A 23335-nucleotide genomic window follows, 5' to 3' on the forward strand; every position below is an offset into this window, starting at 1 on the left:
TTGAACATGAAATACTTTACTGCGCCACAAATTCAATGTAGTCTTCTGTTAAAGCCATGAAATTTTGTTGTCTATGTTGATATAACTCACCTTTTGAGGTGTAAATTATTCAATTCAAACATTTGAATTTTTTACATCAAGTATTACATTATGGACATGATCTTATCCATATATTCTTGTGCATATTTACAATCTTCTTAAAATTTGTAAAGTGTCTTCTTATTTGTAACTATTATTTACTATTGGTTTTTCAGTGTCAGCATAGACTTGTTAGTGCAGTTCTGAGTGCATTGGACAACTGTCCGGATTGCAGTGGACCTGTCTCCAGTTTGAGATGGCTGGGTTTCACATGCAAATGTTGGTATTTACCTTACTCAAATGCATTTTTAGTAGTCGTAACAAACATATCGGCACAACTTTCTAACTGTTATTTTCATTGCATTTAGTGTGTTCAAGAACATGGCACAAATCCTGCTTTCTCAGGGCGTATCCATCACAGGTATGGTCATTGTCTTTTATACTATTTTAACTGACTTATAATATTTCAGTGAACGATTATTTTGGTTTAACATGAAGCTTTTGTTTCCCCTGCACAGGATGTTGTTCCAGATGAACATGTCTCTGACTCTGAAATTAGTGATGCCTCCTCTGTCTACATACCTGAAAGCTGTGATGAATCCAACTCGGATCAAGATGATGATGATGATCCCATACCTGTTCAACCCTGCTCTGGTGATGAATCCAACTCAGATCAAGATGATGATGATCCCATACCTGTTCAACCCTGCTCTAGTGATGAATCCAACTCAGATCAAGATGACGATGATCCCATACCTGTTCAACCCTGCTCTCGTGATGAATCCAACTCAGATCAAGATGATGACGATGATCCCATACCTGTTCAACCCTGCTCTCGTGATGAATCCAACTCAGATCAAGATGATGACGATGATCCCATACCTGTTCAACCCTGCTCTCGTGATGAATCCAACTACACTTCCACTACAAGCAATACCCAGACGCCTTCAACAGGAACAGCTGTATCTTCAGCAACTGAAATCTCAGCAGCCCAAGAAGTTGGGAGAAATTATTGCTACATTTGTCACATGCCAGAGTCAAAAATAGCTCGTCACTTTAAAAAACACGAAAAAGAAGACCCTGACATTGCCGAGGCATTGTCACTCCCCAAGAATTCTAAACAAAGGAAAAGGTTGCTCGAGAAGCTGCGAAACAGAGGAAATTATGAACATAATCAAGAGGTCATGAAAAATCATGATGGACCACTGAAGGTAAAGAGAAGACCGAGAAAATCAAAAAGGTCTGTGAATACCAAAATGTATGTACATTGTGCATATTGCAAAGGACTTTTTTTCCGCAGAGAGCTGTGGCGACACGCACGAAGATGTCCATCAAAGACAGTCACAGAATCTGAAGCCAGTATCAATAGTAAAGTCTTGGCTTTGGCTGACGTCGCAGAGTCAACCAACTCCCAAGTAATTTCCACAGGTGTGTGGAAAGTCCTTGGAAAAATGAGAGAAGATAACATAGGCTCTGTTGTATGGAGTGATTTTCTCATACTGCAACTGGCAACTGTACAATAAGCATGGGAGTGATTCGACAAAATTCGAGTACATCAGAACGAAAGCTCGGGAAATGAGCAGACTTCTCTTGACCTTGAGAGAGAAGTATTCTTTATATAGCTTCGAAGATGCTATAAAACCCCACAATTTCTACAAAATCGTTGAAGCTGTTAAAAGAGTTGCTGGATATGACGACGACAAGCACTCGTATTCGACCCCAAGTCTTGCACTGAAATTAGGACATTCACTGAAGAAAATTGGAGACATTATTCTCTGCAGGGCCATCTCAGCAGAGGACAAATACAATCAAGGCAGCGGAGCGTTTCACAAAACTCTGCACAAAAGAATGGAGTGGACAAGTGTCCCACACGGCTCTTTCTACTCTGAGCAAGTCCAAGTTCAACAAACCAGCCACGATACCATTCACTGAGGACGTTCAACTTCTGCACAAGTACTTGGAGGGGAAATCTGTTGCTGCCATTGAAGACCTAAAAAAGCACCAGTCTCCTCAGGCATAGACAGAACTGGCTCGGGTGACACTCACTCAGATCATCCTGTTTAACAGACGCCGCGCAGGAGAAGTCTCCAAAATGATGCTCGAGTCGTTCCAGAAGAGAGATCAAACTGAACTTCACAGTGACCTAGCTGCCAGTCTGTCGCCCTTTGAGCAAAAGTTAGCTTGACATTTCAGCAGGGTCGAAATTATGGGAAAAAGAGGGAGGAAGGTTGCCATATTATTAAACCCTGAGGTTGTCAATGCAGCAATGCTTATTGCAGAAGAGAGAGAAACGTGTAAAGTTCACACGGACAACCCTTTCCTGTTCGGACGGCCACAGTGCCCCCCCCACGAGCTACTACAGAGGACAGGACTGCATCAGAGCATATGCACTAATGTGTGGTGCCAAGAACCCTGAAAATTTGAGGTCCACACATCTCCATAAACACATCGCCACATCGTCCCAAATCCTAAACCTGAAAAATAATGAGCTGGACCAACTTGCAAACTTTTTAGGCCATGACATACAGGTCCACAGAGACTTCTACCGTCTGCCAGAGGCTACCATAGAAGTGGCAAAAATAACAAAGCTGCTCCTAGCAATGGAGAAGGGAACTCTCGGACAATTTCAGGGAAAGACTCTTGATGAAATTGAGATTGAAGGTATGTGGTGGTAACACAATTAATACAAATAACTTATTTATTTCAGGAACAGGATAAACTTGGCAACGTTGCAATAGTTAGATGTAATATTTGATAGTTGGGAATATGTAAATACAGTGCAAAACTAAATATGGCACACTGTTTTAGTAAATTACACACCAACCAACTTGCAACAACAATATTGATTTCTTGCGTCAACCATGCTTTTCTTCAGATGAAATGGATGTAGATCTGGATGCTGACCAGGATAATGGAGATGATGGAGGCATTGGCGATGATGGAGACAACGAGACCACTCAAGGTGGGGATGATGAAAGCATTGGAGACAATGAAGGTGATGGAAAAGGTGAAGGTAATGGAGATGCAGAAGATGGGGACAGCGAGTCAGATTGTGCCCTTGAAGGTATGTGTTGAATATCCTCTGGTATATGTTGATGTATTCAATTCAATTTCAATTCAATTTTATTTATATAGCGTCTAATACAACAGATGTTGTCTCTAGACGCTTTCCAGAGATCCAGAACATAAACCCCCGAGCAATTATTACATAAACAATGGCAGGTAAAAACTCCCCTAGTGGGAGAAAAGCCTTAAGCCAAACAGTGGCAAGAAAAACTCCCCTTTAGGAGGGAAGAAACCTTGAGCAGGACCAGGCTCATAAGGGGGACCCTCCTGCCGAGGGCCAGACTGGGGGAGTCGGGTACGTCAGCAGCACACAGAAGTCATGTGGAAGCAGCAACGGGATGACCAGAGGGGGGGGGGGGGGGGGCGCAAGCAGGCGGAAGCAGCAACGGGATGACCGGAGGGGGGGGTGCGTCAGCAGCACACAGCAGACATCCACATAGGCAGGTGGAAGCAGCAACGGGATGACCGGGGATGGGGGGGGGGGGGCCGGGACCGCAGGCCAGAATGCAGCTCCCGAGGCTCCGGCCAGTCTGATTACTTATCTTCAAGCTGAAGATGCTGAAGACTTTTATTCTTGGTCAGCCAGGAATATTTCTGTTTGCAAGCTCACTCATACCACTGGCCTGTGTGTGTGTGTGTGTGTGTGTGTGTGTGTGTGTGTGTGTGTGTGTGTGTGTGTGTGTGTGTGTGTGTGTGTGTGTGTGTGTGTGTGTGTGTGTGTGTGTGTGTGTGTGTGTGTGTGTGTGTGTGTGTGTGTGTGTGTTCAGTGAAGTGTATTAGTCAGTTCAGTTTCTGTTCAGTCTTACTGAGGGAGGTTTTTGTACGACTGCTTTTCACTGTGTGAACACATCACCACCGTTAATGTTGTGAAGACTCTCACAGTGATAAACTGCTGCATCTTCAGCCTGAACTCCACTGATGGTCAGAGTGAAGTCAGAGTTTGATCCAGAATCTGTAAAACGACTTGACGTTCCTGATACTCGACTGCCAACATAATAAAAGAGCAGTTTAGGAGTTCCTCCATCTCTCTGTTGGTACCAGGCTAAACGGTTGTAATTAGAAACACTCTGACTGGTTTTACAGTGGATGGTGACGGAGCCTCCCAGAGCAGAAGTCACTGATCCAGGCTGAGTCACTGTGACCTGACCTCTGGACTCTGAGGAAACAGAGACACAAACAGAAAACAGATTCATGGTTTTGTCAGCTTCATTTCAGAGGGACAGATGTTCATAGAGGAGAGGAGTTGGATTCTTTGGACTTTACCTGTGAAGCAGCAGCAGAGGAGAGTCCAGATGAGGATGCAGATCAGAGTCATGTTTTTGATGAGGAAGATTTCTGTGTCTTCTGTTGTCATGAAGGACAGCTGTCAGTCATCCAGAGTTCAAGTGTCAGGACTATAAACTCTCCCAGATCACTGGAGCGTGGTGCTGCTGATGCAAAATGCTTCTATGGAAATGTTCCCACTGACTCCAGCAGAGACTTCATAACTCTGATGATGATGATGATGATGATGATGATCATCAATAGATCCATATGTGTACTGGCTTGTTTGATAAATACATTTTCAAGACAGTTGCTTAAGGTTTTCTTTTAAAGACATATTTTTTTAAATATATGTTCTGTTAGGACCACAGGTCTCTGTCGGAGCTTATCACAGCTCCATTCAGGCAAAAGTCAGTAAACTTTCCACAATGGATCATTGACTCTCCAGTTTGTTCCTGTAATCGGACTTAGAAAATAAAGTAACACAGTTTATCGCGTCAATGTTTTCTCTATGACATCTGTTTTGAACTTCATACTGTACGTAAATCAAGTCAATCAAATTCAACTGCTATTTCATTCTTACTTTCTTATAAATTATAATACGGAGTTGCTAAAAGTAACAAACCTTGAAGTTATTCCCCTAAAATTCGGTAATTTTTTATGCATAGTGTTCTACTGTTTCTCCAGATTCCAAAGTCTAATATTTCTTTCAAAAGTAAAAGATGATTTAAGTTAAAAAATGTAAAATCAAAGTAAGCATAAATATGTGATACACCAACACTTTCAGGTTTTGTATTAGCTTATGAATGCAGAGTAAGATGACATGATTTGTAGTTTGTTTGTTTCAGAGTCAGAGAGCGTGTCTCTCTGCAGTCAGAGGTTTTTGTACGACGGTTTCATCAGTTTGTATCACTGTGGTGGACTTTTGGTGGAGGAACCAGACTGGAAGTTAACTGTAAGTATTTATGATTCATTTAATGACCTCAAGTCTTTTTCTGTTTCTATCTTACTCTATAAAATAGATGTTACTAAAACATTCAATGATACAGTTGTATTTGACAGGATTGCAGTAATTTTTGAAGAGGAGACATTTACATTTTGAGACACTTGAAAGACTTCTTCAGTTCATCATTTTGTTTGTAGGAAATAAATGTATTATTTTCTTTATCAAGTTTGAAAAAAATGTTTATGTGACAAAATTTGAATCGAACTTAGTCATGTTAACTATATCTAAACTTCAGTGTTAAATCTGAACATGAAGTTTCTGAGTTTCATTGATTTGATGAGTTTGATATGTAGTTCAGTGGGTAACAGTATTTATATTTAATGGAGAAATGCTCTTAAGACAATTTAAATAATTATTAACATTAATTAGCTATCAGACACACGTTTAAATAGTGAGACATGTTGTCTGTGTCACGGAGGACTTTGTAGGACTTTTCACATGTGAACTCTGAGTTTTGATGACAACGATTGAAAATGAACACAGAAGAACTTTGAATGAACAACATCCTTCATTTTCAGAACAACAAGGTTCCACATGACTTTATGTTGGGGTTGATTGTGTGTAATCTGTTGTTAGAGATGTTGTTCAGAAAATAAGACAAACCCTGTTTAAACAACTCAAAATATTTTTCATTCTACATTAGGCTTTTTAGTACATATGTAATGAATATTGCTACGTTAAAAGTGCAAAGACGTTCTTGTTTTAATTATTCCTGCCACTGTAGAGAGATATTTGATAAAATGAAAAACACATTGTCACATTTTGTACACAAAGTATTTTTTTAAATTCAGCTTTTAAAAGTATGTCGATATTTTAAGTACATTTTGAGAAATGTACTAAAAATAAACCACAAAAACGTGAAAATATTTGAAGAATGAAATGTTCTTACAGTTTTATCTTTAGTTCTGAAACCTGTCTGTTGCTGTGGTTCAGCAGTGATGCTTGTCTGTTACCACGGTTACGCACATAAGAGAGGGAAGTGAAAAACTGAGGTGGATTTTTCATCTTAACTGTATCATTTATTCTACTCTGCAGTGGGCCGAGTCCCCCCCTCCCTGACAGTCCTGTCCAGTGGGGAGCTGCAGCAGGGGACGGCCACACTCATGTGTCTGGCCAACAAGGGCTTCCCCTCAGACTGGAGTCTGTCCTGGAAGGTGGACGGCAGCAGCAGCAGCAGCAGCAGCTGGGAGGAGAGCAGGAGCCCCGGGGTGCTGCAGGAGGACGGCCACTACAGCTGGAGCAGCACCCTGAGACTCCCTGCAGACCAGTGGACCAAGGTGCTCTCTGTGACCTGTGAGGCCACCCAGGGCTCCCAGACTCCAGTCTCAGAGACCCTGAGGAGAGACCAGTGCTCCCAGTCCTGACCTGACTCCCTGGGACTCTCAACCTGCTTTTACTCTTCTACTTCTCTCTCTCTCTGTTTCTTTTTCTCCTGAAATGTTTCAACAGTTATGTTTTCCTTCTTGTTGCATTGATGATGGTTTTAAACAATAAACTCATTAACAAGGTTATTTATGGTCATTGTGGTGATTTCAGTCCAGTACTTTACATGAGATCCATAGTTATCACTTATGTGTTGGTTCAATAAATACAAAAATACCCATAAAGTAATGATATTTAGATTGAATCATACCTGAAAGAAATCCTGAGCTCATATACTGCAGTTTATTATATCTTATACAATTAATTGGAAAAACAAGATCATAATTTACATTCATCCATGACGGAGGTAAGTTCATCCAATAGTTTTTATATCCATACACCTCTCTGATGTCTTGACATATTTCAAATAAAATCTGTTGTCCTTGAAAGTTGATTTTCTTGAGCATGAACCCCAAAATTGGAGACAATAGTCTGAATCACTTGTGTCTTTGTCATAAATGAAGACAAATTATGATGAAATGTTTTCATGGGAAACATAAGTTTCCTAATTCTTCTCCAAAAAAGACTTTTATGACTCTGTGAGAAGGTGAACATGTCCACTTCTCCCCTTCATGAACTCCTGGACTTCTATTTCATCAATGTGTGCTGGTCACTGTCATGGTTGGGATTCTGTTTTCAGTTTTGTCAACATGGTGTTGTATTAAAGACTTTTCATCCTCCATCTTTCATGTGTCATGTGTCCATAAACCGGTTTGTACAGTTAGTTACCTTGATACCTTCTCTGTGTTTGTCTCTTGTCCACGTCCCATTACGGATGTGTCTCCACAGCGGGACAGGGTTTTTATATTATTCCCACTAGTGGAGGAGCCAAGACACGAGGTGGAACAGGGGACGTTGTGGAGCTAATTCTTGCTAATTTATTGTCATTTTTCACGTTGGGGATTCTCCTGGTTTGTATTATTTAGGTTTGGAGTAATCATAGGGAATTGTATTAGGTTGTCTTATTTTGATGAAGCGCTTTATTTGGTTATGTCTGTTTGTTGGTAGAATATAAAGGAGAAAAGTTATTTTCTGAACTGCAAAACCATCTTTCTGTCATTTATTTTTCCACCTGGAACTCAAAGTCCACGTTCCAGCTAGTGGACGGGGCAGCTTGGTTTCTCACACACTCTTTCACCATCAGGTAAAAAAATAAGAAAAAAGAAATGTTGGAATCATAAAATAAAGTAAGGTAAAGTAAGAAGCCGTAATCAGTTAATATATTGATGGAAATGTATTATTTATGTGTGTGTGTGTGTGTGTGTGCGTGTGTGTGTTCAGTGAAGTGTATCAGTTCAGTTTCTGTTCAGTCTGACTGAGGGAGGTTTTTGTACGACTGTTTTTCACTGTGTGAACACGTCTTTGCTGTTGATGTGGTGATAACTCTGACAGTGATAAACTGCTGCATCTTCAGCCTGAACTCCACTGATGGTCAAAGTGAAGTCAGAGTTTGATCCACCATCTGTAAAACGACTTGGTGTTCCTGATACTCGACTACCAACATAATAAAAGAGCAGTTTAGGAGTTCCTCCATCTCTCTGTTGGTACCAGGATAAATATTTGGACCCATAAACATCCTGACTGGTTTTACATGTGATGGTGACGGAGCCTCCCAGAGCAGAAGTCACTGATCCAGGCTGAGTCACTGTGACCTGACCTCTGGACTCTGAGGAAACAGAGACACAAACAGAAAACAGCTTCATGGTTTTGTCAGCTTCATTTCAGAGGGACAGATGTTCATAGAGGAGAGGAGTTTGATTCTCTGGACTTTACCTGTGAAGCAGCAGCAGAGGAGAGTCCAGATGAGGACGCAGATCAGAGTCATGTTTTTGATGAGGAGGATTTCTGTGTCTTCTGTTGTCATAAAGGACAGCTGTCAGTCATCCAGAGTTCAAGTGTCAGGACTATAAACTCTCCCAGATCACTGGAGCGTGGTGCTGCTGATGCAAAGTGCTTCTATGGAAATGTTCTCACTGACTCCAGTAGAGACTTCATAACTTTGATGATGATGATGTTCATCAATAGATCAATAGGTTCACAATATCAAGAAGGTGTAAAGTTTTACAACATATGTTTAAACAAGTTTATACAGATTAACTCTTCAGAATATGTATTTTATTATCTGTTAATTTCTTGGGAGTAGGAACGATTGCTGACTCAGCATTTATACAATGAAGCCATTTTTGAAAAATGATGAGTAAACTTTTCTCTGCTTCAGGAAGTTATAATATTTGGTGCATAGGTCTGAGATGATTAAAGAATAGATCTGAATGAATTTGAAACCTTCCGTGCTGAAATGTTCAGATTTCAATTATCTGACAGTATTAAATCGACAAGAGTGTCATTATCATATTTCCCTCCTGGACAAACAGAGTAATTTGCTCTAAATTGTCGACCCGTAAACCTCCTAGCCGGATTTTTGCATTAAATCAAGCTCATGTTAATGTACAGTTCATAAATTGCCTTTGTGTATTGTCACAAACCGGGCCAGTAAGTGACAAAAAGGGAGTCCACACAAGGAGTATCAATTAAAAAAAAATGTAATTGTATTAATAAATCATTAAAGTAAAAATTAAATCAAAGTAAACCAAAAAGTACCTGTAGGTTTAAATGTAGGGTGTCAGTCATGTATGCTGTGTGTGGGTGAATGAAGTAAACTGAGTGCAAGTGTTGTACGCAGGAGGAAAGAATACTTAGTTCCCCATGGCAGGTGGAAACCCAAGCCCAGGTCTGGGAGCAGCAAGAGACACTGCAGGACTAGAGAATTAGTAATACACTGACTCACAAAAACACACAGGTGAGGCCAGGGCTGACGACCTGCCCACAACTTCCATCCAGGAAGCAGAATGGCCAATTAGTATGGATATATATATATATATATATATATATATATATATATATATATATATATATATATATATATATATATATAGATACAGTAATAAATGTTTCAGGCGGTCCCTTTAAATACAAATGAGGCAGAGGAAGAAGGTGTTACCAGCCTGTTACCAGTGTCTCGTTCACCAGCCCAGTGCAGTGAGGTCTCCGATTGCGGCCGGAAAACCTCTTCCACAGCTGGAGAGGGGATAATGGCTCCTAGATGGACTCCGCTAACTCACTTCTAGCCCTGCTTGCGCAGCAGCCTTGCCCTACAGCCCCACTGATTGTCTTCGCCGCCGGCAGCCCTAACCAGCTGCGATCGGCACCCTCCCCGCAGGATTAATTGAGCCAAAAACAGTTCGCTTGGCTGGGCTAAGCCCAATAGCAATCACCAAGCTCCTCTCCAGTCACACTGTTCCACACTGACTGAGCTCTTTTAAAGGCTCACCTCTTGCCGCTCACCTCTTGCCACACAGGTGCTGCCACTCAGGCAATCAGTGCTCTACAGCAGCACTACTGCTCCTCTCCTCCCCATAAACCCACCAAACTTCACTACACTCTCCCCTCCCTTAAAGTTGACTCGTCCCTGAGTCAGGAAATCTCATAATCCCGCGCCCACACTGGGGGTCTTCTCTTTCGCTGAGGGCACGGGTCCTGGGATCTCTGCTCCAAACTGCCACTTTGTGCTCCCTCCTGGTTTGGCAGAGGCCCCTCTGCTGATGCTGGTTCTGGAGGCTGGTGGCCACTTGACACCCCCTCCTCTGCAGCTGCTTGCCCTCCCTCCTCGGGGTCGTTGGCTGGCATCCGAGGGGGTGATGGTCTCTCTGATGGATCCCTCTCCCGTCCCAATGTGGCCATCGGCTCTGGTACACGCCATGGAACCCACGTGGAATGGCTACTCGCCTCTGGCTGACAGACTGGCCTTTTCCCCCTTGGTGCTGCTTGCCCCACGGGCCTGGCCATCTCTGGTACGGGAGAAAGACAGGGTTTAAGTCTATTGAAATGCACCGTCATCTCAGCCCCACCATCCACTAGCTTCAGCCGATACAAGACATCTGTCAGTCTTTCCACCACTCTGTAGGGACCTTTGAACCGCCTCTGCAACTTAGGACAGATACCCTTACGCCTGGCCTTAGAACGGACCCACACCAGCTCCCCCTCAGCATAATACTGGCATTGAGCCCTAACATTGAATGCCTCTTTCTGCCTCTCTGATGCCTTGGTCTGGTGTTTTCTTACTGCCCCCAACACTGTCGACAACGTGTCCCTTAACCGAGACACATAGTCTGTCACGTTTACAGCACTTCCCCTTTCCCCTACATCTAACATGATGTCCAGGGGAAGCACCATCTCCTGCCCAAACACCACTTTAAAAGGTGTAAATCCAGTACTGGAGTGAACACTGCTCCTATATGCCAACATCACATAGGGCAAGAGTGCATCCCAGTTCATTTGATTTTCTTCCACAAATAGGGAAAGCATAGAAAGCAAGGTGCGATTAAACCTTTCAACCATCCCATCAGACTGCGGGTGGTAAGGCGATGTTCGGGTCTTTTGAATATTTAACAACTGGCACATTTCCTTGAACAAGATAGACTCAAAATTTCGCCCTTGATCCGTATGCACGGTGCGAGGGGCTCCCAGTCGACAGACTCAACCCTCTACCAAAACCTTAGCCACAGTCTGTGCCTCCTGATTTGGGATGGCCTCTGTCCACTTAGAGAAATAATCCCCAATAACTAAGATGTACTTATTACGACTTGCCGTCTCTGGCAATGGCCCCAAAATGTCCATTGCCCCTCGTTCAAAGGACCTTGAAACTGTTGTTAACTGAAGGGGTGCACACGGCAGTGGACCACTCAACTTACGGGAGCCGCAATCCTTACACTCTCTACACCAACGTCTCACATCGTTAAACCAGCCGGGCCAATAGAAGCGGTCCTTGACTTTGGCCTGCATCTTCTGTATACCCAAATGACCCGCCATCACAGAGTTGTGTAGCTGTTTCAACACCTAAGGGACTAAAGAACTTGGGAGCACTACCTGCACCTGTTTAGCTGCATCAGAATTAGCTGGCGGTATTCTAACCAGCCTGCCCTCTTGCATCTGCATCTGACTCCACACTGGTGCAAACTTTTTAAGTTCATTTGGGAGCTCTCTGTGCTGCACCTGCGTCTTTTCCCCCATTAGAGAAATTATTTTTGTTATTTCACCATCTTCTTTTTGAGCATCTCTCAGCTCATCTAATTCCTCCAAGCCACATTGATTCTGGGACTCTCTAGGTAGCACAGCACATATAGGATGGGTTACTGGAGAGGATGCCACTTCCACTTGCTCCGGAGGCACCAGTTCATTTGAAAGAAATGCTGGAAGCCTAGAAAGTGCATCCGCATTTGAATGGACTCGGCCTGGGCGGTGCACGATCTTATACTGGAAGTTGGCCAGCTGCTCTAACCATCTGGCCAACGGCCCCTCCAACTCTTGGAAATTATGCAGCCATCTCAAGGACCCATGGTCTGTCCTCAACACAAACTCTTTGCCCAACAAATAATGTTTAAAGTGTTTCGTGAAGGCAACCATACTCAGCAGTTCTTTTTTTGTAGTGGCATATTTTCTCTGCTGTTTTGTCAGAGCCCGGCTGGCATAGGCTATGACTCGCTCATATCTTGCCTCTTCCTGTGACAACACTGCGCCAAGGCCAGCATCACTGGCATCTGTGTCCAGAATAAATGTCTTGTGTGGATCTGGATATGCCAGAATGGGGGCCGACATCAAACTTGCCTTAAGCTTCTCAAAGGCTGCCTGACATTCATCTGTCCATTTGAATCGCCTCCCTTTTTCAGTCAACTGATGTAGAGGACAAGCAATCTCAGAAAACCCCTTCACAAATATCCTATAATAAGAGGCCAGTCCCACAAAACTTTTCACCTCTGTCTGGTTCTTAGGGACAGGCCATTGACGGACTGCTTCCACTTTTGCTGGATCTGCTTCTACACCCTGGGCTGAAATAACATGTCCCAAGTACTGCACCTGTGGTGAAAATAAATTGCACTTTGCAGGTTTCACCTTTAAGTTGGCCTGTTGCAATTTGTTTAGTACCTCATCCAACCGAGACAAATGTTCATGAAACGTGCGTCCAAAGACAATGATGTCATCTAGATAAACTAAACAAGTAGTCCACTGCAGGTCTGCCAACACCAGATCCATTAACCTCTGGAATGTGCCAGGGCTATTGCACAACCCGAAACTCAACACATTAAACTCGAAAAGTCCTTGCCGTGTTATAAAGGCGGTCTTCTGTTTATCTTTCGGGTCTACCTCAACCTGCCAGTAACCACTTGCAAGATCAAGTGTAGAAAACCAGCATGCTTTACTTTGGCAGTCCAGAGCATCATCTATACGAGGAAGAGGGTAGGCATCTTTTTGGGTCACTTCATTTAACTTGCGATAATCAATGCAAAAACGCAGACCCCCATCCCGCTTACGGGCCAGGACAACTGGAGCTGCCCAAGGGCTATGAGATGGCCGCACAATGTCATGGTCTAACATCTCTTTAAGATGCTCTGCCACTTCCTGCTGTAAATGGAGAGGAATTCGCCGAGGGGGTAACTTAATAGGTTTAGCATTACCCGTATCAATCTGATGCAACGTCAGGTGAGTTCTCCCCAAATCATGATCACCTGTGCTAAAAACTGACAAGCTCCGTCGCAACAAGTCCCGAACAGCAGCCAACTCCTGCACATCAAAACCTTTCTGATGGAGCCCGAGGTGACTTAATAAGGAATCCACCGACCAGGACCCAGATGGAACCCCGGCATTGTCAGTCCCGCCCAAGTGTTCAGCCCTATTTGCAACTTCAATATCTGTATGCAACCTACCTAACTTCATACCTTCCTTTAAGGTCAGGGCCTCATTGGTCACATTAATCACACGGACCGGCACAGAGTCCTGATTGATTGTACAAACGACTCTGGCCACCATGACATTACAGTGATTTGCCACAGAGTCTGAGGGCTCAAGCATCCCAACTCTACCAGGTGCACAAACAGACTCCATTTTCCCCGAAATGATAGTTTCACTTCGGGGGGGAAATCACTGTATCAATGGAAACGATCACTGTTTTAGGTGCATCCATGTCTGCTGGTACCAAGAGGGGGAGCAATTTGCCCATTACCCGGCATTCCTTTCTACCAAAATCCAGCAATGCCCCATATTTGGTCAAAAAGTCAAACCCAAGGAGGATTTCCTGAGCGGGCACATCTGCAACCAAAAATGCTGCAACCAAAGCCAAGGAATCCAGCTGACAGACTGTCTGCCACTTCCCCAGAATTACCCCCCCACCCCCCCCCCCCCCCCCCATTTGCAGCAGCCACATCTCCTACGTACCCCATCAGCTCTGACCCCCCCTTTGTCATGTCAAGCCATAAACTTTTTGGGATAATGGAGAGGGTTGCACCACTGTCGACCAATAGCAAGGTTTCCACTCCCCCTACTTTCCCTTTGATATATCCTGCACCACCCAATCTACCAGCAGAGGCCACAGATGTAATTGCATGAGTGGGGGCAGGCAGTTGGCCTGCCATACCTGCCCCCTCTAGTTTTTCCTGTACATAAGGGCAATCACGTTTCCGATGTCTGGTGCAGCCTCACTCCCAACAACCCCCAGCGGCATCTTGTAGCCTATTCCCATTAGGACCACGAGACTGCCCCCCTTGGTTATTCCTTGGGTTCTCAAATTTTGGTGGGGCTATGGGTGCTTGGGTCAACTGCAAGCTTTTAACAGTAGACTGCAGGCAGCGAACTTCCTGCCTCAGTTCCTCCATCATCCCCAGCCCCATTTCCATCTGCACCTCACTGCTAGATTTAGTCACAGACACTCCCATCACTCTAGACTCAGGAGCCAAATGGGTTTTCTCCAAACTCCTTAACAACTCCATTTCTGAAGACAAATTAATGGCCTCTTCTAGAGTTTTTGGTTTGGCAGCTCTCAAATTTACCCGAAAATCTCCTGTAGCAAAGTGTAAAATAAACTGGTCCCTTGCCAGCATATCACGGGTCCTCTCGTCAGCAGTAGGGTATGGCCGAGCTACCAACCTTCTCAGAGAATTACCAAATCCCTGGCACTTTCATTGGGCTGTCGTCGCCTTGATGTAAAACTAGCTCTGCTCCAATCATCACTATCCGAAGGCTCAAAACAACGAGTCAAAGCAGATTTTAGCAGTGCATAGTTGCTTTTTGCTACTACTGGCAAGCCACTGTACATATCTCTCGCCCGACCGGCCAACAAGAGAGACATAAACTTCAGTTGAAGTCGCTCTTCCCACTGATTAACCTCTGCAGCCAATTCAAATTGCTCTGACCAATCGGACCATTCACGCCCCACTCCTGTGAATGTCTCTGGCATAAACACAGGCCGAGCTGGCCGCAATACAGAAGGCTGCATATCAGCACCGGTACCATGCTCGCTAGTGGATGGGGTAGACATTTCTCCCCGACCTGCTACTGCTGACTGACTTCCTTCTGCCTCCATACTAACGCCTTACTCCAGAAGAAACAGGGATCCCACCACTGCCACCAGTGTAATAAATGTTTCAGGCGGTCCCTTTACATACAAATGAGGCAGAGGAAGAAGGTGTTACCAATAACAATCTTTATTTAGAACATTTCATTAAGCAGCCTGCTTCAGAACCTGTAAAGGAGCCAGGATAAGTCAGCGGAGTCTCCAAGGGCAGGACTACCCCACTGATTACTGTTCATGCACGTGAATTGGGGAAGAACCAAACACTGGCAACCACTACACACCACTGAGGCACAGCAACAACACACCACTTAAAGTCTTAAGACCAGCTCTCACAACAAGCTAGGACACTGCAAACCCCCCAGGTATCACAAGGGTAAGCAGAGGGCAGCACCCAACCTTCAAACTCCTCCTGTTCTCCCTGATTCCCCCCAAACAGGATTCCCCACTGGCTGTAGCTAAAAACGCTTAAGATCACTCAACCATTCACTACTCAGACACACACAATTAGAAAAAGGAATTTAAAAGACTTAGCTTCCCAAAGGCTCGAGACCCTCCCCCAGGGTCTGAGCTTAGCGCTGGTCTGGCACCAAGAAGTCTCTGTCTCGTTCACCAGCCCAGTGCAGCGAGGTCTCCGATTGCGGCCGGAAAACCTCTTCCACAGCTGGAGAGGGGATAATGGCTCCTAGATGGACCCTAACTCACTTCTAGCCCTGCCTGCGCAGCAGCCTTGCCCTACAGCCCCACTGACTGTCTTCGCCGCCGGCAGCCCATGGCTGGGCTAAGCCCAATAGCAATCACCAAGCTCCTCTCCAGTCACACTGTTCCACACTGACTGAGCTCTTTTAAAGGCTCACCTCTTGCAGCTCACCTCTTGCCACATAGGTGCTTCCGCTCAGGCAATCAGTGCTCTACAGCAGCACTACTGCTCCTCTCCTCCCCATAAACCCACCAAACTTCACTACAATATATATATATACAGTAGGGGTGGGGGAAAAAATCGATATTTCAATATATTGTTGTGCTCTCTGTTTCAATAAATAATCGATATACTGACGGCTAATATCGATATTTTATTACAACACACATAATGGTTTATGCGGTTGTCACCGCACTATTGTTCAAGCTCTGCCCCGCCCGCCCCCGCTGCCCTCGTGAACAAAACATACGTCGAAGCGGCCGCCTGAGAAACCGGCTCAGAAAATACAGAACGACCGGTTTACTCCGTACAGACAGCGGGCTGAGCAGCACTGTTAATGCTGGAAATTACTTGCTGTTTGAGCCGGTGTTTAAGCTGCCATGTGCGTTAATGTCCGCTCGCACAGACAACCAGCTGCGTTAAGAAACGGACCCTGCTTGCGCTCCACGTGAGGAGAGCGCGTCATACTGTAATACAAAAATATTCCACCTATTACAGACGCCGTTAAAGTAAATGATCGTCAGTCTTTTTGTGTTATGACGTTTATGCTTTTCACTCTGTAAGTGATCCTCGCTCGTATCCTTCCGTGTCCAGTCAACCGTGTGCTGGGAAAACTTGCAGATCATTGAATCACCAGACACGTTAAGCTTGATTTATGGTTCCGCGTTACACCAACGCAGAGCCTACGCCGTAGGGTACGCAGCTGCGTTGGTGTAACGCGGAACCATAAATCAGCCTTTACACACGGACACGGACACACTCAGACACACGCCCACCCGTGCAAAACCAGTGTTCAGTGCTTTGGATATTTCAGCTTAAATTTCAAAATGTTATGTTAGTTCAATGAAGTTCATATTATTTATATTTATTATAGCTTGTTTGGTTTCTTCTGTTATCGGATACAGTTTGTCATGACATAAGTGAAACATGCCTGATGCTTCATGGCAATATGTGTGTGTGGTGACAGAATAAATTAGACAGGCTAAAAGGATATTGGAAAAGAAGGGATATTGAAAAGCCTATTTGAGTTATTTATTTCACAATAATTATTTGTGAAATTATTATTTGACTAGTTATTTTACAGTCATATAATTCAGGCAACAGCGCAAACATTTTTTTTTAATAACACTAATCCACATCAATATCGGATCAAATCGAATCAAATGGTGATAATAGATTCTGAATCTTAAGAATCGGATCAATTCTTGACATTTTAATAGATACCCAGCCCTAGGAGGCAGTGAGGTACTGTGGAAAATTAAGTTGCTTACTGACTTTTCAGTATTAGAAACAAAGCAGTGCACTGTCCTGGTTTATATAAAACATGTTATCAATGTTCATGCACTTTAATTTGTCCAGCTGTACAGTGTTTACATTTACAAGCCTAGGAGACAGTGAGGAAATATACAAATGCACTTTCTTGTATGAAGGTTTGGCATTGAATAAATGCATAACTACAGACTTTTTCCTTTTTATAGGTATTTTTTCTTTTTCAGTCCCATATATCGTGATATATCGCTCTTACCGATATATCGAATATCGAAAATATCGTGATATTATCGATATCCTGGGCCACATATCGCCAAAGTATCGAATCGGGACTTACCCGTATCGTCCCACCCCTAATATACAGTATATAGTTCTTTTTAATGTAGTGTGTACTTTTGTTGCTACCTTCCATCCATCCATTTGGTCTCAGCTGAAGTCTACAGTATTCCAGTTCTGTTCAGGTCAAAGGTCGTACCCCCTGAATAGGTCACAAGTTCTCAAAAGAAGTCATATTTTTTCATATTTATGATTCTTTTCACCATCTCTGTGTAACAGTAAATAGATTTCTTCTCCTCATGCATAAATTCCTGAGAATATAATTGCAACTAAACACTTTTATTACGTAACTGGACTGTTCAGTTTGTCTACTTTGTCTCTAAAGTGTCCTGCGTGACATCTACTATAGACTTCATATAAATGCCATTGATTATTTGAGTTTTACCTTGTTGCAAAAAAGAATCTGGAGTTTTTACAAGTCACAAACTTTGGGAAGTTTTTCAATAAAAGTGTTATTTTCTGTCAAAAGTAAAAGGAAATTTAATTTAAAAAAATGTTGCATCGAAAAATAAAAATGAGTTTGGATCTGTGCTACATGTATAAATACATATTTGTGGTATTGGCTGTTGATTAGAAAAAAATGACATGTTTTGTAGAGTTTGTTTGTTTCAGAGTCAGAGAGCGTGTCTCTCTGCAGTCAGAGGTTTTTGTACGACGGTTTCATCAGTTTGTATCACTGTGGTACACGTTTGGTGGAGGAACCAGACTGGATGTTGGAAGTAAGTTCAAACTGTGTTTAAATTTAAAGAAATATTGTTACTTACCTTCAACATTTCTTCTTTACACTGTTGGAACCTTAAGTTTATCTATTTTAACAGTAGTTTTAGTTTCAGGTATCTACTGTATTGTTTATTTAATATCATGTAGTCTAAGTCAGAAGTCGAGTTGAGATATTCAGTAAAATATTGTTGTGGAATTACATTTTTCAAATATTTAGTGTTCAGAAAATATTTAATTGTTTCTCTAAAAGTTATCAGATGTCAAACATAAGAGTTGTTCAGTGATAACTTGAAATTCAGACTTCTTGCACAGATTCAGGATCAAATTGACTGATGAAAATGTTTAAAACCTGTGATCTCTTTTTCTTTCAGTTTTGTTTCACTTCATTTTATCGTTGCTTAGTTTTCTGATAAAAACCTTTATGATACGTTTGGAGGTTGTAGAGTGAGGTTTTTGTACTATTTTAATTTGTCACATTTCAGCTGAAACATGATCATGATTCTCTGTGCTGATCTGCATGAGAGGTTTCTGAAAGGAAGTGAAACAATGTGTTTCTGAGTGACTGATGGAGCAGAAAACATCTGACAGAAACTTCTTCCAGTTCCAAACTCACCTCTCAGTTACGGTGTCCCAGTGTGTGTTGTTGGTGGTTCCTGTCCTCTAACCTGAGTGGTGTCTCCTAGGTGATGTCCGTCCCTCCCTGACAGTCCTGTCCAGTGGGGAGCTGCAGCAGGGGACGGCCACACTCATGTGTCTGGCCAACAAGGGCTTCCCCTCAGACTGGAGTCTGTCCTGGAAGGTGGACGGCAGCAGCAGCAGCAGCAGCTGGGAGGAGAGCAGGAGCCCCGGGGTGCTGCAGGAGGACGGCCACTACAGCTGGAGCAGCACCCTGAGACTCCCTGCAGACCAGTGGACCAAGGTGCTCTCTGTGACCTGTGAGGCCACCCAGGGCTCCCAGACTCCAGTCTCAGAGACCCTGAGGAGAGACCAGTGCTCCCAGTCCTGACCTGACTCCCTGGGACTCTCAACCTGCTTTTACTCTTCTACTTCTCTCTCTCTCTGTTTCTTTTTCTACTGAAATGTTTCAACAGTTATGTTTTCCTTCTTGTTGCATTGATGATGGCTTTAAACAATAAACTCATTAACAAGGTTATTTATGGTCATTGTGGTGATTTCAGTCCAGTACTTTACATGAAATCCAGAGTTATCACTTATGTGTTGGTAAATATATAAATACCCATAAAGTAATAAGATTTACATTGTATCATACCTGAAAAACTGTTAAAGAAAGAAATCCTGAGCTCATACACTGCAGTTTATTAAATTAAATCTAATTAATTGGAAAAACAAGATCATAATTTACATTCAGCCATGACGGAGGTAAGTTCATCCAACGTTCATTATAGATCTGATTAATAGTTTTTTTTATACATAAACCTCTCTGATGTTTTGACATATTTCAAATAAAATCTGTTGTCCTTGAAAGTTGATCTTCTTGAGCATGAACCCCAAAATTGGAGATAATAGTCTGAATCAGTTGTGTCTTTGTCATAAATGATGACAAATTCTGATGGAATGTTTTCATGGGAAACATAAGTTTCCTAAGTCTTCTCCAAAAAACACTTTTATGACTCTGTGAGAAGGTGAACATGTCCACTTGTCCCTTTCATGAACTCCTGGACTTCTATTTTAGCAATGTGTGCTGGTCACTGTCACAATAAATATCAATATAAAAGGCTGCAGCCAAATCTGACCAAATTCACACGCATCACAGACATAGCTGCTAAAATAATCAGTCTCCCCACAACCAACCTTACAGAACTAAATCACAAGTTTCTCACACCTAGCCATAGTCCAAGACATCAGTCAGCCACTGGACCAACGTATCAGCCCAGTACCCTCAGGGTGCAGGTTCAGACTCTTCAGTTCAGGAGGGCTGGGCTGGGAAGAGCCTGATCCCTGCAGCCACAACTGCCCTGAACAGCAGGCCCCGCTCATCTGTCTGCCCGCTTTTCTGCTCTCATTTAAGTTGTCTTTGATCTTATGTACCGTATTTTCACGACCATTCGGCGCACCGTGTGGAAAGGCGCACCCTCAGTTTTGTGTGTAATTTTTGGATTTAAAACACACATACGGTGCACCAACTGAAAAGGCGCCGTCTACAGGCACGGAGCGCGCACACACACGCGCCACAAAACACACACGCGCGTTGCAGAACACACACACACGCGCCGCAAAACACACACACGCGCCGCAAAACACACACACACGCGCCACAAAACACACACACACGCGCCGCAAAACACACACACACGCGCCGCAAAACACACACGCGCGCTGCAGAACACACACACACAAGCACACACGTGTGCTTATTTAAAAATAGAGCGGGAGCAAAACTTAGTTTGATTGTATTTTATTTCAGTTTTTACATTAATCAAACCCTTCAAAGTCCTCATCCTCTGTTTCAGCATTAAAGAGCTCTGCTAATTCATCTGTGCCAGTCCCAATTTCCTCGCTGTCAGAGTCACTTTCCGTGCCGCGCGGCGCCTCGGAAATGCTGGCTTTTGCAAATGCCCGAACAACAGTCCCAGCAGACACGTTAGCCCGCGCATGATGTGTGAAAAAAACCACCGGGTCGCCGCACATAGACCTGCCTCAGCCACTCGATCATCATGCCTTCATCCATCCAGCCCTTTAATTTGCCTTTATAATGACTCCGGCTGGAAAAGTCTCTTTAGGCAAAGTTTTTCTTTTAAAATCACCATACAGTTTCTGTCCATCAGCGTGGCAGCCAAGCACAACAGTAAATGACGACTTTTCATACCCCGTTGTGCGGATCCCCACCGCGCTGTTCCCATCTTCTCCGCCGCGCCAGACGGTCCCCGTCCTCTCCACCGCACTAGCGTACGGCGTAGGGTACGGCGGCGACACGCACCCCTGTCCTCTCCACCGTGTGATTCACCGGGATGTCGAACGTGAGCGGCACCTCGTCCATGTTGGCGATGTGTCTGGGCTGGATGTGTTTGTCGGTGATGTGTTGGCTGCAGAATGAGCGGAAGCTCTCCATCTTTTCCATATAATCTGCCGGGCGCTGCTGCTGCACCGTGAAGCGAAAGCACCAAGACGGACCTCCATGAAAATGTTAAATTTTCATTTCTTCCGCCAGCGCTACTGCCTTCAGTCGAATGATGGCCGTTGAAAGGCTCCTTCCACCCGCTCTGTGCTTCACACCCCCCAAGGACCTCCATTAACTTTATAGCTTTTTATTGTAAAAAACAAGAATGTTGTTCTGAAGTTACTAAATGATGTCACTTTTATTGTAAAGGATTAATGTGTTTCCATAATGGCATTATCTGAATATCAACAGTTCAACATTTTTAATGTAATGTCTGTATATGTGTGTGTGTGTGTGTGTGTGTGTGTGTGTGTGTGTGTGTGTGTGTGTGTGTGTGTGTGTGTGTGTGTGTGTGTGTGTGTGTGTGTGTGTGTGTGTGTGTGTGTGTGTGTGTGTGTGTTCAGTGAAGTGTATCAGTCTGTTCAGTTTCTGTTCAGTCTGACTGAGGGAGGTTTTTGTACGACTGTTTTTCACTGTGTGAACGAAGACTGACTGTTGATGTAGTGATAACTCTGACAGTAATAAACTGCTGCATCTTCAGTCTGAACTCCACTGATGGTCAGAGTGAAGTCAGACTTTGATCCACTGCCTGTAAAACGACTTGGTGTTCCTGATTGTCTGGTGGTAGCATAATAAATGATCAGTTTAGGAGTTCCTCCATGTCTCTGTTGGTACCAGGCTAAACAGTGATTACCGTTCCAGTAAACATTCTGACTGGTTTTACATGTGATGGTGACGGAGCCTCCCAGAGCAGAAGTCACTGATCCAGGCTGAGTCACTGTGTACTGACCTCTGGACTCTGAGGAAACAGAGACACAAACAGAAAACAGCTTCATGGTTTTGTCAGCTTCATTTCAGAGGGACAGATGTTCATAGAGGAGAGGAGTTGGATTCTCTGGACTTTACCTGTGAAGCAGCAGCAGAGGAGAGTCCATATGAGGACGCAGATCAGAGTCATGTTTTTGATGAGGAGGATTTCTGTGTCTTCTGTTGTCATAAAGGACAGCTGTCAGTCATCCAGAGTTCAAGTGTCAGGACTATAAACTCTCCCAGATCACTGGAGCGTGGTGCTGCTGATGCAAAGTGCTTCTATGGAAATGTTCCCACTGACTCCAGCAGAGACTTCATAACTCTGATGATGATGATGTTCATCAATAGATCAATAGGTTCACACTATCAATAAGGTATCAAGTTTGAAAACATCATTATAAACTAATATGATGCAGATTAACTCTTCAGGACATTTTTATTTTAATATCTGTTAATTTCTTGTGAGTAGAAAATATTGGGAGTAGAGATCCATCCATCATCCATCCGTCCATCCGTCCGTCCGTCCCTCCGTCCGTCCATCCATCCATCCATCCATCCATCCATCCATCCATCCATCCATCCATCCATCCATCCATCCATCCATCCATCCATCCATCCATCCATCCATCCATCCATCCATCCATCCATCCATCCATCCATCCATCCATCCATCCATCCATCTGGTCTCAGGGATCAGCTGAACTCTACAGTATTACAGTTCTGTTCAGGTCAAAGGTCGTACTCCCTGAATTGGTCACCAGTTCTCAAAAGAAGTTACAATTTTGTATGTTTATGATTCTTTTCACCATCTCTGTGGCACAGTAAATAGATATCTTCTCCTCATGCATAAATCCCTGAGAATATCATTGCAACTAAACACTTTTATTATGTAACTGGACTGTTCAGTTTGTCTACTTTGTCTCTAAAGTG

At 43.6% G+C, this 23335-nt stretch overlaps 1 protein-coding gene and 3 gene segments (V, D, J or C); 2 read left to right on the plus strand and 2 right to left on the minus strand.

Moving 5' to 3' along the window:
- Positions 1–2678: 2678 nt before the first annotated feature.
- On the plus strand, positions 2679–6819 carry LOC133460909 (uncharacterized). The gene is made up of 5 exons (XM_061741625.1): positions 2679–2739; positions 2954–3142; positions 4503–4531; positions 5281–5362; positions 6449–6819. The coding sequence occupies exons 1-5, from the start codon at positions 2679–2681 to the stop codon at positions 6775–6777; spliced, it is 690 nt and encodes a 229-aa protein (XP_061597609.1). The 3' UTR covers positions 6778–6819.
- Positions 6820–8178: 1359 nt separating this feature from the next.
- Positions 8179–8660, minus strand: LOC133460910 (Ig kappa chain V region K-25-like). The segment is given in 2 exon segments: positions 8179–8501; positions 8609–8660. Coding segments are annotated over 2 exon segments (375 nt in total).
- A 5495-nt stretch (positions 8661–14155) lies between these two features.
- Positions 14156–19483, plus strand: LOC133460911 (Ig kappa-b4 chain C region-like). The segment is given in 3 exon segments: positions 14156–14191; positions 18395–18476; positions 19161–19483. Coding segments are annotated over 3 exon segments (441 nt in total).
- A 2582-nt stretch (positions 19484–22065) lies between these two features.
- LOC133460912 (Ig kappa chain V region 3547-like) lies at positions 22066–22553 on the minus strand. The segment is given in 2 exon segments: positions 22066–22394; positions 22502–22553. Coding segments are annotated over 2 exon segments (381 nt in total).
- Positions 22554–23335: the final 782 nt, after the last annotated feature.

This window comes from Cololabis saira, chromosome 15, assembly GCF_033807715.1.
Source record: "Cololabis saira isolate AMF1-May2022 chromosome 15, fColSai1.1, whole genome shotgun sequence".
In the NCBI taxonomy this organism is placed as follows: domain Eukaryota; kingdom Metazoa; phylum Chordata; class Actinopteri; order Beloniformes; family Belonidae; genus Cololabis; species Cololabis saira.